General features: G+C 57.9%; 7 protein-coding genes and 1 pseudogene across 7 annotated transcripts; 6 read left to right on the top strand and 2 right to left on the bottom strand.

The window, feature by feature from the left end:
• Positions 1-167: 167 nt before the first annotated feature.
• Positions 168-3,241, top strand: ACA1_176010 (elongation factor 2, putative; the record flags this gene model as incomplete). The annotated part of the gene is given in 11 exon segments (XM_004356770.1): positions 168-338; positions 400-545; positions 612-734; positions 816-1,050; positions 1,127-1,256; positions 1,337-1,437; positions 1,453-1,497; positions 1,566-1,781; positions 1,985-2,317; positions 2,448-2,976; positions 3,081-3,241. 11 exon segments carry the CDS (start codon positions 168-170, stop codon positions 3,239-3,241), a joined length of 2,190 nt encoding a protein of 729 aa, XP_004356823.1.
• Positions 3,242-3,376: 135 nt separating this feature from the next.
• ACA1_176000 (hydrolase, carbonnitrogen superfamily protein) lies at positions 3,377-4,945 on the top strand (the record flags this gene model as incomplete). The annotated part of the gene is made up of 9 exons (XM_004356769.1): positions 3,377-3,406; positions 3,453-3,575; positions 3,660-3,779; positions 3,823-3,968; positions 4,048-4,127; positions 4,308-4,337; positions 4,430-4,557; positions 4,644-4,726; positions 4,798-4,945. The coding sequence occupies 9 exons, from the start codon at positions 3,377-3,379 to the stop codon at positions 4,943-4,945; spliced, it is 888 nt and encodes a 295-aa protein (XP_004356822.1).
• Positions 4,946-5,132: 187 nt separating this feature from the next.
• ACA1_175990 (uncharacterized protein) lies at positions 5,133-6,383 on the bottom strand (the record flags this gene model as incomplete). Its single annotated transcript, XM_004356768.1, has 2 exons — positions 5,133-5,450; positions 5,520-6,383. 2 exons carry the CDS (start codon positions 6,381-6,383, stop codon positions 5,133-5,135), a joined length of 1,182 nt encoding a protein of 393 aa, XP_004356821.1.
• A 550-nt stretch (positions 6,384-6,933) lies between these two features.
• Positions 6,934-7,903, bottom strand: ACA1_175980 (component of TRAPP complex, putative; the record flags this gene model as incomplete). Its single annotated transcript, XM_004356767.1, has 5 exons — positions 6,934-7,035; positions 7,136-7,257; positions 7,327-7,511; positions 7,626-7,714; positions 7,805-7,903. 5 exons carry the CDS (start codon positions 7,901-7,903, stop codon positions 6,934-6,936), a joined length of 597 nt encoding a protein of 198 aa, XP_004356820.1.
• Positions 7,904-7,994: 91 nt separating this feature from the next.
• ACA1_175970 (methyltransferase domain containing protein) lies at positions 7,995-9,134 on the top strand (the record flags this gene model as incomplete). Its single annotated transcript, XM_004356766.1, has 3 exons — positions 7,995-8,160; positions 8,353-8,700; positions 8,788-9,134. 3 exons carry the CDS (start codon positions 7,995-7,997, stop codon positions 9,132-9,134), a joined length of 861 nt encoding a protein of 286 aa, XP_004356819.1.
• A 172-nt stretch (positions 9,135-9,306) lies between these two features.
• On the top strand, positions 9,307-9,672 carry ACA1_175960 (uncharacterized protein; the record flags this gene model as incomplete). The annotated part of the gene is made up of 1 exon (XM_004356765.1): positions 9,307-9,672. One exon carries the CDS (start codon positions 9,307-9,309, stop codon positions 9,670-9,672), a length of 366 nt encoding a protein of 121 aa, XP_004356818.1.
• Positions 9,673-9,962: 290 nt separating this feature from the next.
• Positions 9,963-11,565, top strand: ACA1_175950 (annotated as a pseudogene).
• Positions 11,566-11,725: 160 nt separating this feature from the next.
• ACA1_175940 (uncharacterized protein) lies at positions 11,726-14,581 on the top strand (the record flags this gene model as incomplete). Its single annotated transcript, XM_004356764.1, has 7 exons — positions 11,726-11,863; positions 12,074-12,502; positions 12,681-13,553; positions 13,637-13,734; positions 14,095-14,158; positions 14,269-14,337; positions 14,411-14,581. 7 exons carry the CDS (start codon positions 11,726-11,728, stop codon positions 14,579-14,581), a joined length of 1,842 nt encoding a protein of 613 aa, XP_004356817.1.
• Positions 14,582-15,276: the final 695 nt, after the last annotated feature.

Genomic DNA, 15,276 nt, shown 5'->3' with positions numbered 1-15,276 from the left:
GTGGCGATGGGCTGCTCGGTTGGTCGTCAGTCCAGCTGCCCGCGCACGAACCTTGTCGACGGCTCAACGTAGTCGACACTCCTGGCCAAGGTGACCTGCTTGCAGAGGTGCCCACATGTGACGTTCATATGCAGCACTAGTGCCACGACGAGGCCTGACACGTGCGGATGCAGGTGGGTGCAGGGCTGCGTTTGACAGACGGCGCTCTGGTGGTGGTCGACTGCATGGAGGGCATGCGCCTCCTCACCGAGACGGCGCTGCGGTATGCGCTGTCGGAGAGAGTGAAGCCGGTGCTCGTAATAAGCAAGCTCGACCAAGCCATACTGGAGCACAAACTGGTGAATACACACAGCACACAACACCAGCAAGTAAGAAACTAAGTAAGACATCCACTTGCAGAAGCCCGAGGCTCTGTACGAACGTTTGTGTGCGATCGTTGCGGCGTTCAACGGCCTGGTCTCCACCCTGCGATCCGAAGGCATGAGCGACTCGCTGGCGCGACCAGACGAAGGCTCGGTCGTGTTCGCCTCGGGTCTCCATGGCTGGTGCGCCCAAGCACTCTCTCCCCGAGCCGCGTCATCACCGTCCGATGCTCACGTTTTTGTTATCAGGGGCTTCACACTGCACACATTCGCCGAGAGGCTCCGGAAGGCACTTGGCGGTGAAGGCGAGGCGGCGCAAATCACAAAGCGTCTGTGGGGTGACCACTTCTATGACCCCGACACGAAGACATGGTGCGATCTGCGATTCACTTGGCGCCAAGTGTGTTGGTTGTGTTGTTTCAAAACACTCACGACCAGTGAGCACATCAACAGGCTTACGACCAGTGTATGCCACACGACGGGTAAGAAGCTGCGCCGCGGCTTTTGTCGGTTCGTGCTGGAACCCATCTACAAGATCATCCGCGGATGCCTGGGCGGGTCCGATAAGCGTCGATTCCGCAAGACACACCTCCGCCAGCTGGACATCAAACTCGACGGCTACGACCACATCTCTGATGCCACGGAAGTGATGAAGAGCACAATGGCCACGCTTCTTCCGCTACCCGGTGTAAGTCTGCTCCTACCATAAGGTTGCCTCGGCCTTCCTGAGTACTTTTACTCATCTTTGGCGTGACATTGGTCAGGCGTTGGTGAAGACGATCGCTGAGCATTTGCCATCGCCTATGGAGGCCCAAGTGTACCGCGCGGAGGTACTGTACGCGGGCTCAGCGGACGACGAATGCTCCATGGCCATCGCGCGCTGTGACGAAGACGGTACGTGCGAGTAGGCGCACGAATAATGCTGACTAATAACACACATCACACATCACACTCGACACACGTCGTCCACGCAGGACCGCTGATGCTGCACATTGCCAAGCTTGTGCTATCTCCGGGGCACGACGCCAAGGAGCGAACCTTCTACGCTTTGGGTCGCGTGTTCGCAGGCACCGTCGTGCCGGGGCGGCAGGTGCGCGTCTTGGCTTCATCACACAACCGATTCTACTGGGACAGGGTGCGTCCTGCTTAGGCTCTTGGAAGCACTATATTGTTTGGGCGCAAGGAGCTAACTATGCCGCTCAGCCCGAGAGCAAGCTGGGGTCGGTGGCGGGCCTATACGCTGTCGTGCACGGTCGCTTCGAGCCCGTGGATGCTGCCACGGCAGGCGACATTGTGATCCTTCCAGACGACTGCTTCTTCGACTCCGGCACCATCACCTCGAGCGATATCACGCTCAAGCACAGCTTCAGGCCTATACTGAGACCTTCTTTCGTCATAGGGACAGCGCTTCAGTTAAAGGTACACACACGACAATCTTGAGGAGGGCCGGGCACATACTAACCACGCACACACTCACGCACACGCACACGCACACGCACACGCACACGCACACGCACACGCACACGCACACGCCCACGCCCACACCACAGAACACAACCTCGTTGCCTAGAGATATCACCGCTGCCTTGCGCCGGCTCTCGGGAACATGCCTCGGTGGCCAGTGTTGGCTGGACGAATACGCTGACGAGGGGCTGGTGATCTGCGGCGCGGGCACGCAGCCCCTAGAGCTCCTCGTGGGCCGGGCGACCACATATCTTGCCTCGCTGGGGGTCGAGTTCACTTCGCACTCGGCACCGGCGGTCTCCCTGCGAGAGACCGTGACCGCCCCGTCGAGCCAGGTGTGCCTCACCAAGTCGCCCAACAAAAACAACCGACTGTACATGACCGCGGAGCCCCTCCCGCCGGGTCTGGCCGACGCCATCGACACCCATGACGTCGATCCGTCTGCAGATCCGCACATTCTCAGCCGCCAGCTCTACACCTGGAACGTCGTGGTGCGCTGCTCCTTTCGCTTTGGTAGTAGTTTTTACACTTGCACATGCGCGCGCCCGCACACACACGCACACGCACACGCACACGGAAACTACAGTAGTAACGCAATCCAATAATCAGGACTCAAGGCAGATGTGGGGCTGGGGACCGAACGAAAGGGGTCCCAATGCGCTGTTCGACATGGTGCTGGACACCGGCCGGTACTGCTACCCGTACCGTCACGAGGTGAAGAGCGCCGTCGTGTCAGGGTTCAACTTCGCAACGCAGGAGGGCGTCTTGTGCGGCGAGCCCGTACGCGGCGTGCGCTTCAACCTGGTGGACACCACCCTGCACCCCGATGCCAGGCGAAGAGGCGCCGGTCAGATAATACCAACGGCTCGTCGCGGGGTGTGGGCCGCGCTAATGGCCGCGCAGCCGCGGCTCATGGAGCCCGTCTATCTGATCGAGGCTCGCGCGAACGAGGCCAACATCGACGCCGCGTGCGCCCTCATCGCCCAACGGCGCGGCCAAGTTCTCTCGCCTCATCCGGACCGCCGCACCAACGTCAACGACAGCACTGGCGGCCTGACCACCGACCACAATGAGCCAAAGCACGCGATAGTGGCGTACCTGCCGGTGGCCGAGTCATTGGGCTTCTGGGCTGCTCTCCGCGAGGCCACTGGTGCGTATGCAACCCAGTCCATTACCGTTGCAGTCCCCCCCTGCAACATGTTTGCGCTGATGCGTGCGTGTGCGGTGTGCCTGTGTGGTGTGTGTGGAGTGAAGGAGGCGCCAACGTGCAATTCGTGTTCGACCACTGGCAGCTGGTGGAGGGAGATCCACGCGACCCAAGCAGCCGCGCGGGACAGCTGGTGCTCGGCGTGCGACGACGCAAGGGCCTCAAGGAGGAGATCCCCTCCCTCGACGACCTTGTGGACAAGCTCTGAATCCCAGCACCCACACAGCGACAACAGCTTCAAGACATGTAACTCCTATTTTCGCCGTTAGAAGCAAGAAAGGCCGACCAGGTTGTACTCGCCACCCCACACGACCGTCATGCTGCGCCTGGGGCTTTATCAGGCATGCCACTGCCCACCTCGCCTCGTTGGTTGGTAGATGGAGACGCCCGCCTGACCTGAAAGTGGGTGGTCACTGCAGTGCGGCGGAGCGGACGACAAGGCCACCAACCTGGCCAACGCGGCGCAGGTGGTGGCCAAGGCCGCGGCCACTCACTGCACCTCCTCTTCTGCGGCTGTGCCGCTCCTTCTTTGCTTTCCTGAGGTACTCTCCCCCCCCCCAAAATTGTAATCTCATCGTTCATCTTTCATCTTTTATTGCATATCTTTGACATCCTTTCGCACACAGCTGTTCTTGACGGGCTACAACGTGGGCGACGTCCTTCACCGTGATGCCGAGCCGGTCGACGGCCCTTCCATCAAGGTTGCCAACACTATACGTAACAGTGTAGAAAAGCATGTCTTGCGTGTACGTGCTGTGAACGGGTGGTGCGTGTGGCGGCGGGTGGCAGGTCATGGCAGAGCTGGCCAAGGCCAACAGAGTGCACCTCGTGTTTGGCTACCCGGAGAAGGCGGTGGACAACGACCAGACCACCACTACCTACTACAACTCGGCCATCTTCATCAGCGCCGAGGGCGAGGTCCTCCTCAACTACCGGTACAGTTGTTATGTCTTCTTTTACACGTGCTGCTGCTGATGGTACTGATGGTGCTGATGGTGGTTGTGTGGACTACAGGAAGACGCACCTGTGGGGTCCCTACGAAAAGAAGTACTTCACGCCCGGGAGCAGCCTTGCGCCCGTGGTCAAGATCGGCGGTTCGCGTTCCTCTGTTTGCAGGGCTCCTGCAGCCAACTTTTATTGACTCTTATGTGTTGGGAGCGATGCCCTAACCACTTCGCTCGCGCGTGCGGTTGTGCGTGTGCGTGTGCGGTGGTGCGTGTGCGGTGGTGCGTGTGCGGTGGTGCGTGTGCGTGCATCGTGCTTGTGCGCACCAGAGGTGTCCGTGGGCCTGCTCATTTGCTGGGGTACGTGGCTGGTGGCGTGGGCACCCAACAACAACAACAACAACAACAACTTGCTGACCGTGGCATGCATGGGTGGCTTGGGGGGGGGGCAGACGTGGAGTTCCCCGAGCCCTCGCGCGTGCTGATGCTGCGCGGAGCCGACCTCATCCTGGTGCCCACCGCGTGCATGACCAGCTTTGCGCCGGAGGTGACCGTCCGAGCGCGCGCCTTTGAGAACAAGGTATAAATCTTGTGCGTGTTTTGTCATCAACACCTCATAATTATCATTACCATCATCATCACCACCACCACCTCCTCCAAACACAGCTCTTCGTGGCCTACGTCAACCGAGCCGGCGAGGAGAACGGATCGCGTTTCTGCGGGCTGAGCTCTGTGGTGACGCCCAACGGGTACGACGATGAAACACTACTACTACTATGGTCTCCCAGGGAGCGTGTTGACTTGACGCACCGCTGTGCAGGGACTGCGCGTGCAAGGCGGGCGAGGAGAGCGGCGAGCTGCTGTTCACTGACATCGAACCGAAGCGGGCCGACTACCAAGAGTCGCGGGACCGCGACCCCATCCACCTCGAACGCCGAACCGAGCTCTACCGCGAACTCACCCAATAGATCAGATGCGGCCTTCCCACTCGTCATCAATTCAATTACCAACTACCCGTGGTCCCCTTTATTATGGGAGGTGGAAGCTCTTCTTCTCGCGGTCGTGTGGTAGTGGTCGTATTGTTGTTGATGATGGTGGTGGTTGGTGAGTTGTTGGTGATGCACCAGGCTCGGCTGCCGCACGCAGTGGCTTCGTTCAGGAGGAGAGCGCCTTCTCCGCCTCGTTGTCATCTTCGCCGCCGTCGTCGTCGGAGTCCTGCTGGTCATCGGCGTCGTGGTCCTCCTCCTGGTGGCGATCGTCGGCGGCCGCCATCTGCACCGAGGCCCAGCAGCGGTCGCACACCCGCTCCACGCTGCCGCCGAACTCCTCCAACGCCGCGCTGTTCGACGAACACCTGCGTTCCATATCCACATCATCAGGACACAGCATCGTCATCGTCATCGTCATCGCAGCAGCGCGTTGCAGTGCGTCGTACCCGCTACAGACTGAGGCGCAGCACTTGCGGCAGTGGTGCTGCGAGGGAGGGCGGACAAGTGAGAGAACAGAGAGGGAGAGGGGGGGAAGGGGGCGACGGGGCGGTACCCTTCTGACGAGGAAGGAGAAGGGCGAGTGGCACAGGTTGCACTCGTCCTTGTACTCGCACTTGGCCCAGAACGCCGACATCAAACCCTGCGACGACGGCTCACGCTCGCCCTCGCCACCCACCGACTTCTCCTTCTCCATCTCTTCCTCCTCCTCCTCGTTCTCTTCTTCCTCTTCGTCCTCCCCTTCATGCTCGTTGTCGTTGTCGTCGCTGTTGTCGTCGATGCCGGCATCGTCGAGGTGGACGAACGAGGCGGGGTCCTCCATCCGCATGCGCTCCTCCTCGATGGCGGCGGCGGGCTGAGGCGTATCGAGCACCAGGAACTCTTCCATGGCCATGAAGCTCTCGGACATGTTGACGCCCATGTTGGCCGCCATCGCCATCGCCCGCGCCATCGTCTCCTCCATCATCTTCTCGTCTATCAAGGGTCTATCTTCGTTGTTGTCGTCTTCGTCATCTTCGTCCTCGACCTCTTCGTCGCCGCCATCATCATGCTCGGTCACGTCCGTCTCAGCCGCTTCATCGTCGTCGTCATCTTCATCTTCATCATCATCTTCCTCCTTGTTCAACGGCGAGTCTTCGTGTTGGTGTTGAGGAGGTTGAGGAGGTTGCTCGTCTAGAGAATGCACGCTGCTGTCGTCATCGTCGGCTTCGCTGGTGCTGTCGCACTCGGCCAGGAGCGCGTCGTGGGCGGCGGCTGCGGCGTCGTCGGCGAGGGCCATGACCTTGGCCGGGTCGGCCGAGTCGAGGCGCGTCTTGGGCTCCTCCGTGTGGGAGCGACACCTCCTACGCGCGACCCACCAGATGGCCGCCGCCATGCATAGCCCGACCACACATTCCACGCCCAAGTCGGTCATCGTCATCTTCTCTACTTACTTGGCCTTGCTTGGTTCTAGGAGCCTAGCCTGGACTAGTTGGTTCGCCTGCTTGTCGTGTGCTGCGCTGCGCAGAGTAGAGTGGAGTGGTTGTTACCTTCTATGGGCCAATGCAGTGAGTAAGCCGCTTGGGCTGGGGCTCAAGCCACACCCACATCCGCAGAACCGGATGTCTCACACGAAGGAGCTCAGTTCGGCGTACCGCTCGTGAAGGGAAAAGGTTGCTTCGGCTCGGGGCTGGAGAAGAGTTGGCTGTTGTTGGCTCTCGCAATACGCGTGTTGTTGGGGTGCTTGACGGTCGGAGTCCTGTGTGAACGTACTGGTTGGCCTCTCGAACATCCACTACTGGCCAGCCCTGCTCGTGCCTCTTGGCCGTTGTCGACCCACAGCCCACCGAAATCCGACCTAAACGCACCACCGCCCCACATCGACACCACAAGGCACTCTGTGGAATCGGAAATTTCCATCTTGAAATTGATCGCAAATATTTCACATTCTCACACACCAACGTATGCCACGTCAGCATTCTAACGCCCTTTTAGGCTCCCTTGAGCCGCTTCTCGCGGGCGATGACCTCGGGCTCGAACTTGATCAGGATCACTGTCTTGGGCTTGACGTAGTGCGCCGACACCTTGGACGGCTGCGATGGTAGTTGGTTTGCAAGAGAAGAAAGATGAGCGATTAGCTCTGACGGTGATGAGGCATTGCAGAGAGGAATGGATGTGAGTGGGTGTGCGCACAAACTCGGCGGCATCGAGCACGCCGTTCACCACTCCGGCCACGAAGGCGGCCGTGTTGAGGCCTCCGTCTCGCAAGGACACATACTTGTTCACCAGCACGTCGCCGCTTATTCTGATCATGTCTGCAAAAAAGAGCGTGAGCGGTCACAGCAAAGAAGTGAAGAGAAGCGAAGCGAGGCGAGAGATCGTACACTCGTCCTCGTGTTCGGTGCTTCGCTCGAGCGAGTCGGCGCGTTCGCCAAAGAGGGCCTTCCACACGTTGACCGAGATGAAGCCGAGGATGCCCACGATCTCCAGCTCCCGCTTGACCTTCTTCTCCCGGAAGCTCTGCAGCTCCAGCATTCGGAGACCCACCTGGTAGCCCACCTCCCACAGCCTGTCCCATACCACCAGCAGCAGCAGGGTGCAGGGTGCAGGGTGCATTGTGATGTGTCAGCCAAGGACCAGTTGACAGGAGCAGCTGGAGACAAGAGAAGCCTTCGAGACGCACCGCTCCTCGGCTTTGGAGATGTTTGTGACCTTGGTTTGGGCGTATTGCACCAACTCAGAGAACAAATAGGCATAGGCGCTCAAGCTCACCTGCACCCCACACGACAGCATGCCAAATGAATAAAATAAATCCATGTGGCTGGATGTTATGTAAATTCAAGACTGGGGTGGGGTAGGTACATCTTTCTTGGGCTTGTTGAGTGGTCGATCGATAATGTTGAGGGGCGTCTTTTTGGCGGCTGTGAAGAACTCGGTTGCCGTTTGGGTCACGTTGTTCATCTCCTTCTGGATTGAATTCATGTTTTGTGATTTATGATTTATGTTGGTATTTTCTTGAGTTTCTTTTGCACTGCTGCCAAGAGAACAAAAGATGGCGGAGCGGAGCACACCTTCTTGTGTGAACTACTGGGACGATTTCTACAGTGAGGGCGGACCGGGCTATGTGGACACCTACGAGTGGTACCTCCTCTATCCCGACATTCGACCCTTCCTCGTCGCCAATCTCCCAGCCGAGGGCCAACGGATTCTTCACATCGGTACGCACTGCGATATTTATTAATAATATTTATATAATAAGCTTATTTTAGATAATTTATCTATTTATCTAAAATAATTCCTAATTTGATTATTTAATGTTTATCTTCAATTAATTAGTAACATTTTTTAAATAAGTTAACTAAAAATATGTCTCTAAATATAAATGTAAAAATATGCTGCGGAAAGTGCAGGTTGTGGCAACTCGGTGGTGGGCGAGAAGATCGTGAACGACCCGGAGCTGCCGACGGGAGTGACGGTGGTCAACATCGACAACTGCGAGCTCATCGTGGAGAAGATGCGCGAACGGCAGCGAGAAGCCTACAGCGCTGCCGCTTCAGCGTCGACGACAAAGCCATCGGGCCGCGGACAGACGTCTGCCGACAAGAAGCGAAGAGCGGCAGGCAAGAGCGGCCACGGCGGCGGAGCTGCGCCGGACATCGATGAAATGCTGTCACGATGCACCTACGAGCTCATGGGCGTCGAGAACATGACCCTAGAAGACAACTCATTCGATCTCTGCCTTGACAAAGGCTGCCTAGGTGTGCACACGACGATACGACACACACGCCGCACACACGACACACGCACGCCGCACACAATCAGTAACTGACCGCAATGTGTTGTAGATGCCCTGTTGTCAACGGGTGAGGCGGAGGAGGGAACGAACGAAACGATCCAACAGATGATGCGCGAGGTGTATCGAGTGCTCAAGCCGGGCGCCAAGTTCCTCATCTTCTCCAAGAACGACAGCTTCATCACCAATCCCTACTTCTACATCAGCGACGACGTGGACTGGGAGGTGCAGGCCGACACCTTCGATCGGTCCACCGTGGCTGCCGGTCGCGAGGGCAAGAAGGGCGGTGGCGGCCGAAGCAATGCTAACAGCAACGGAGACGGCAGCGGAGGACCCGGTGGCGCCACCCTCGCCCGAACCTTCTATCTCTACACCCTCACCTCCTGCAAACCGGAGTGACCGGCAGAACAGAATTTTTATTTTGTTTAGCTGACGTGGCAGGCAGGGATAGGCCTTTTTTTGGGTGTTTTTGGCATTTTTGTTTTATTTTATTTTGTTGCTTTCATCGTCGGTGATCGAAGAGGAAGAGCCAGGCGGATCATAGAGAGAGATCTGAACAACAGAAGATAAGATGCTGTTCGATCCCAGGGGTACCAAGTGGGTGCTGTATGGCACCCTTCTCATCTGGGCTCTGGCCTTCTTCGTCATCGGTTTCCGAACGGCACACGATAAGACTGCCACCGATTTGCAGCACGACAAACGCGACGTCGAACCCAACATCGACACCGAGGAAGGCGATGACGAGGAGAAGGATGACGAGGGGGATGATGATGATGGATCTGCGGATCACGACGAACACGACGATGATGAGGAAGACGACAAAGATCTCGATGATGAGGACGATGTTGACGAACGACGTACGACGAACGAGCGACGGAAGAAATCAGACACCAAGAACAAGAAGAACAAACTGGCCAAGAGTTATGCCAGCATGTAAACACAATCACCTCCCCCCCAAACGGCTCTCTCCTTCGATTCAGTCCTCTGCTCTCATGATTTTATTTTGTTCGCCTACACGGCAAGGTTCTCGTAGTAAATCAAGCCTCTTCTCTCCCCTGCTCCCCATCATGAAGCTCATCTTTTGTTTATTATTTTTATTTATTTTATTTTGGGGCATTGTTCAGAAAAAGGAAGGCCAACGCCTCTCTCCACAACAACACGGCCGTAACGAGCTGAAGAAGAACAAACCAGGGCACCAACGCGTAGATCAACAACGACTCCTCAATCATGAGCGAATATTCCGGCTGGCTTCTGCATTCAAGTGATGCGCGCACCTTCAAGGTAAACGTTTGTAAACTTCTTTGCGAAGGGCGTGAGCTCATAATAGTGGCATCGTCTGAGTAGGGAGTCAAGGATAGACGGTTCCTGGTGCTCAGGCCCAGCGAGCGGGCCATCTCCATCTACAAGAAGCAAGAAGACGTTGTAAAGGTGCAACAAACTCTCAATCTCTTTGCTCAGGGGCGTGGTTGCGCTGATCTTCGTTCATCCCCGACAATCATTTTGCTGTGTGTGTTGTGGCTGAACAGGCACCCAGTGTTGTGCTGGACGTGACAAGCTACCTTATCGAGAAGGAGTACGTGACGGGCCACGAGCACGCCTTCAGGCTCACCACGCAGAAGGGACCCTACCTCTTCTCCGCGGAGAACGCCATGCTGCTCGACGGGTGGTTCAACGCCATCACCGCCGTACGCTCACACCTCCCCTCTCTCACTACACTTGGTCGCCTGGCCTGCCAGCGTCATTGACGCCTACGCCGACGCTGTACTGTCATGGAACGCAACACCAGGTGGGCATGCGGGTGGCGACGGAGCCGGCCGACCTGGCCAGACGGGCGGCGAGGGTACGGCAGGAAGAGGACAACCGGGCCGAGAGCCAGAGGGAGCAGGACGACCACGAGCAGGAGAAGCAGCGGATCAACCACCAGAAGCAGAAGCAGATCATGAGGCGCAAGCACGCCCGCGAAGCAGGCAACCAGAAGCGAAAGAACGTCAGAGACGAGATCGAGCTGGAGTGGAGGTGCGCGCTGCGCTCCACCAACTCGCTTACACGAGTGCGCTGTTACATTGAAACGCAGGTACTCACTGTTGCGCGCACAGGCATGCCGATGAGAAGAGGAGGCAGGAGTACGACCACAAGGAGGAGGTGGAGGACCTGGCCGATAAGATTCAGGAGAAGAACAACCCGTCGGAGCCCGACGAGCTCAAGCGAAAGAAGCAGATCAAGCTGCTCGCGCGCAAGCAGGAGAAGGAGATGCTGGCCCTCCAGCAGCAGCAGTCGAAGAAAGAGATGAAGGCGGCGCTCAAGCATCAGGACGACCTGCAGAAGACCGCTGCCGACCAGCACGAGGAAGAGGAGCAGCTCATGGAAAAGCAGGAGTCCGAGATGCACGCCGCCGCGCAAAGGCGCAAGAAGGAATACGCCAAGCTCCAACAGAAATGCAACGATGAGGTACTCATCACCACACGCACCGCACGCACCACCGCACGCACACACACCACCGCACACGCACATACTAACATTTGATGGCCAGCTGGAGAAGCAGATGGATGCGATCCAATCGCGTAGAGAGAAGGTGAAGCTGGCCAAGGCCGCTGCGCAGGTGATCGCCACTCAGGGCGCACCCTCCAGGGCGCCGCCCAAGCCCGTCGAAGACCAGCCCGAGGAACCACCCCTGCCCGAGCCGCCCGTCGTCGAAGCCGAGGCCGAGCCTGAACCTGCCTATCCCGAGCCCGAGGCATATAACGAACCCGAGGAGGCCAGCGAACACCACCATCACCACAACGAAGACGACGCCCCCGCCGACAACAACTACGATGGCAGCTACGAGTGAACAGGGGGGGTGATAGCTCCAATAGGAAGAGAGGAAAAGATAAAAGAAATCGGTGTGAGACGACCCACCTTGCCACATGAAGATGGAGGAGGCGGCGGCGGCCAAGCCCAGCGCGGGGACTGGAGGGGGTGGCGGCGGAGGTGGAGGGAGGCAGCACTGGATGGAGAGCGTGCGGGTGGTCCAGGCCAACTTCCTGGTCTACTACCACAACATGCGCTTCTTCGATGGCAAGCGCAACTGGTTGCGAGTCAACCCCGTGCCGCCTCTCGACGACATCGCCAGCGTGCGACACTACATGGTACGCCTCTCTGTGGTTTAATCAATCTGTATTTTTAATCATTTTTAATCAATCAATAAAAACTCAAAAATCATTCCTCTACGTGGTAGAATAATTTTAATACGTGATAAATATTTAGATTTTTTAGATTTCAATTATTTGTTCATTTATTAGTTCATATTTAAATCGGAATACTGATTGGAATATTCTGCCATCACATGTGGTCACCAGGGAGCGGTCCACAGCGTGCAGAGGGGCATCTTGCAGGTGGGGCTCAATATGTTCTTCGTGCTGAGCGGCGCGTCGAACATCCTGAGCATGAAGGAGAAGCAGAACCTGTGGCGCGTGGTGGGCGAGCGCTTCTTCAAGCTCATCGTGGCCTTCTTCTTCGGGTTCCTCATCATGGGCCTGCCCGTGTCGCTCATCATGCTGCTCTACAAGGAGGGCACCATCATCAACGCCTCGGCCGACGCCTGGAAGGAGGTGCTCTTCACCTCGCCCGGCCAGCTCTACTTCCTGCCCTACATGTTCGCCCTGTGGGTCCTCCACCTGCCGCTCTTCTGCGTCATGAAGGCCTGCTACGACACCAACTCCCGCTGGCTCTCCTCTTCCACCACCACCACCACCACCACTACCACACCCACTTTTGACACCTCTCAGGTACCACCAGTTGTGTGTTGTGTGTTGTGTGTTGTGTGTTGTGTGTTGTGTGTTGTGTGTTGTGTGTGTCGTGTGTCGTGTGTCGTGTGTGTCGTGTGTCGTGTGTGTCGTGTGTGAGAACTCAGATGAGACACACAGCTAACGGTCGCTCACGATGCGTGGTGGTGGTGGAGAGCAGAGGCTGAACCGACACAGGTCGGCCTGGTCGATGGCGCTGTTCGTGTGCGGCACGGTGGTGGCCCCGCTGCTGTGGATGTGGTGCTGGCTGGGCCTGGCCTACGGCACGCTGGTCGGGTTCGTCCTGGGCGCGTCGGCCTTCCTCCTCTCCCACCTCGCCCGGGCCAAGCCCAGCGGCGCCGGCGCGCTGCTGTCGCTGCCCGCGCTGGCGCACCACGCGCAGCTCACGCTGGGCCGGTTCATGGAGTACTACTTCGACCTCCAGTACGAGTGGATGATCCCAATGAGCACCCTGGCGCCCTCGTTGATGCTGACGTGGGCCAACCAGTACTTCTCATCGCTCCTCATCAACACCGGCATCGTGCTGGTCTACGTGCTGCCCCTACTCACCGCCGCCTTCCCGCTGCCCACCGCCATCACCCTCCACTTCTCCTCCCTCACCTCGTGCCACGTCACCTCCACCTACGGCGCCGCCTCGTCGTCTTCGTCGTCGTCATCGTCGGCCGCCCGCTTCGGCTCTGATGATGTGATCGATGGACGCAAGGCGCAGAGCCGAGCGGCGTCGCGGCTCGCGCTGTCGATCAATCTGCCGCTGGTGAGCCTGTTCTCGATCGTGGCGGGCCATGTGCTAATCATCAGCGCGCCCGACATCCTGGGTCCGGACGAGATTCCCTCGCCCACTTCGTTCTTCGGCGGCCTGGTGTCGCTGAGCCCCGACACGAGCCGCTCGCTGGGCACCTCGTTCTTCACCAGCGTCTCACACTCGGCCTTCTACGTGTTCGGCTTCGCGTGGATGCTGTTCGAAGACCGTCTGCCCTGCTTCTGGACCGCCTGCTCCAATCTCAGCCTCGCCTTCTACTTCTTCATGAACATCGTACGCTGCTCCCCCCCCCGGCACCAGTAAAAAAGAACGAAAGCGAAGCGGTGTGTGGCTCATTTCGTTCTTTTTCTGTGCAGTGCCTGTTGAAGTGGTCGTTCCCGGACCAGGAGGGGTTCGTGTTCGTAGGTCCGGGCTACATCACCTACAAGCCTCGCCTCCAGCGATTCTTCTACGTGTACGTGTGCCACCCTCGCGCCACTCGCGCCTAGCGTGGCTCACCCAACCGTTTCTCTTCGTCTTCACCATCACCATCGTTTTACTCTTTCGCAGCGTGGGGAGCTGGTATTGGATGTGGTACGTCTCTTTTTCTTTGGACTCAGCAGCGCAGCACTTGCTGCTTTTGTCGAATGCTGACTTGGTACGTACACAGGATCTATAGCCAACTTTGTAAATACCATGGCAACTACCCCTTCCAAAGGTTAGCCACAACGCATCGACGCCCTTCTACTCATATGTGCTGCTTAACCGCTCTCGCGGTTGTGTGTGTGTGTGTGTGTGTGTGTGTGTGTGTGTGTGTGTGAACTCTACGCTCCAGTAAGCTGCAGCAGTTCATCCGGGACAGCACCTTCGGGCTGTTCATCATTCACCCCGTCTTCGAGGTTACACACCCCACCTGCTCCCGCCCTACTGTTTCCTTTTCCCTCCCGTCCACTACGCGAGAGGGACTAACCAACCCACCGCACACGCACCACCGCACACGCGTGTTCAGTACCTCATGGCGTGCTCCATGAATGCGGGCTGGTGGGGCATGAACGTGTACACCTGGGGCCAGAAAGCTGTACGTCGCTTCTTTCACGGTTCACGAGCCGCCCTTGGCTGACACCCACCTCTCTTTTGCTTCGACCACTCAGCTGATACTGAACGTGGTCACGTTTGGGATGAGCTACCTCACGGTCTACCTCCTGCTCAAGATCCCCGCCGTGGCCCCCTTCCTCGGGGTCAAGCCGCCACGACGACCCAGCTCCAGCACACTCCCGCGCAGAAGCGAATCGTACCATTCACTCTCCTCCCCCACTTCTTGAACGCGGCAGCATCAATACAAGTTCTCTCTCCACTTTTCCTGGTGGTGTTGATGAATCAATCGCAAGACACGTCAGTTGTGGGAGAGTGTGTGTTGCTTTTTAACCAACATGCGCACTGGGCAGCGGTTGGGTTGTGGTGTTTGGTGGGTGCTTGGCCTCACCAGCCCAGCTCCAACTCGGTTGGACATTTTCTGGGCGTGAGGATGGCTGTGAAGAAGCGGGCCAGCTCCCGCGGTGGCACCACCAGGGCGCGTGCCGGGCCAAAGAGGAACTCCATCACTTGTTCCACTTCTTCCTCTGGTTCCCCACCGTGACCACCTTCGAGGGCTGGAAAGGGAGTACCGGTCTCGCCACCTGTTGGGGGGAAGATGCGATCTGTCAAAGTGCCATCAAAAGGTCGGGCTCATCCGAGCTGAGCGTGTGGAAGGACAAGCCGAGTCGTACAAAACGCGGTGAGCTCTTCGGTGGCCTCTGCATCATTACAGCTCCAGGTCAGCCCGGTGGTCAGGCTGTAGATCTCGGCCTCCACGTAGTGCGCCCACAGGCCTTCCCACCTCTCGCTGATGATGACGGCCAGGTAGTTAACAGACTTGCGCTTGGTTGATGAGGATGACGTCGCACGTACGCAGTGACCCTGACGTAGAGCGTGTTCTTGGAAAGGCCGAGTAGCAAACGATGCACTTCGCGCCAACGCT

Source organism: Acanthamoeba castellanii (genome assembly GCF_000313135.1).
Source record: "Acanthamoeba castellanii str. Neff unplaced genomic scaffold scf7180000084741, whole genome shotgun sequence".
Taxonomy (NCBI): domain Eukaryota; phylum Discosea; order Longamoebia; family Acanthamoebidae; genus Acanthamoeba; species Acanthamoeba castellanii.
This window is presented reverse-complemented; position numbering and strand designations above follow the sequence as displayed.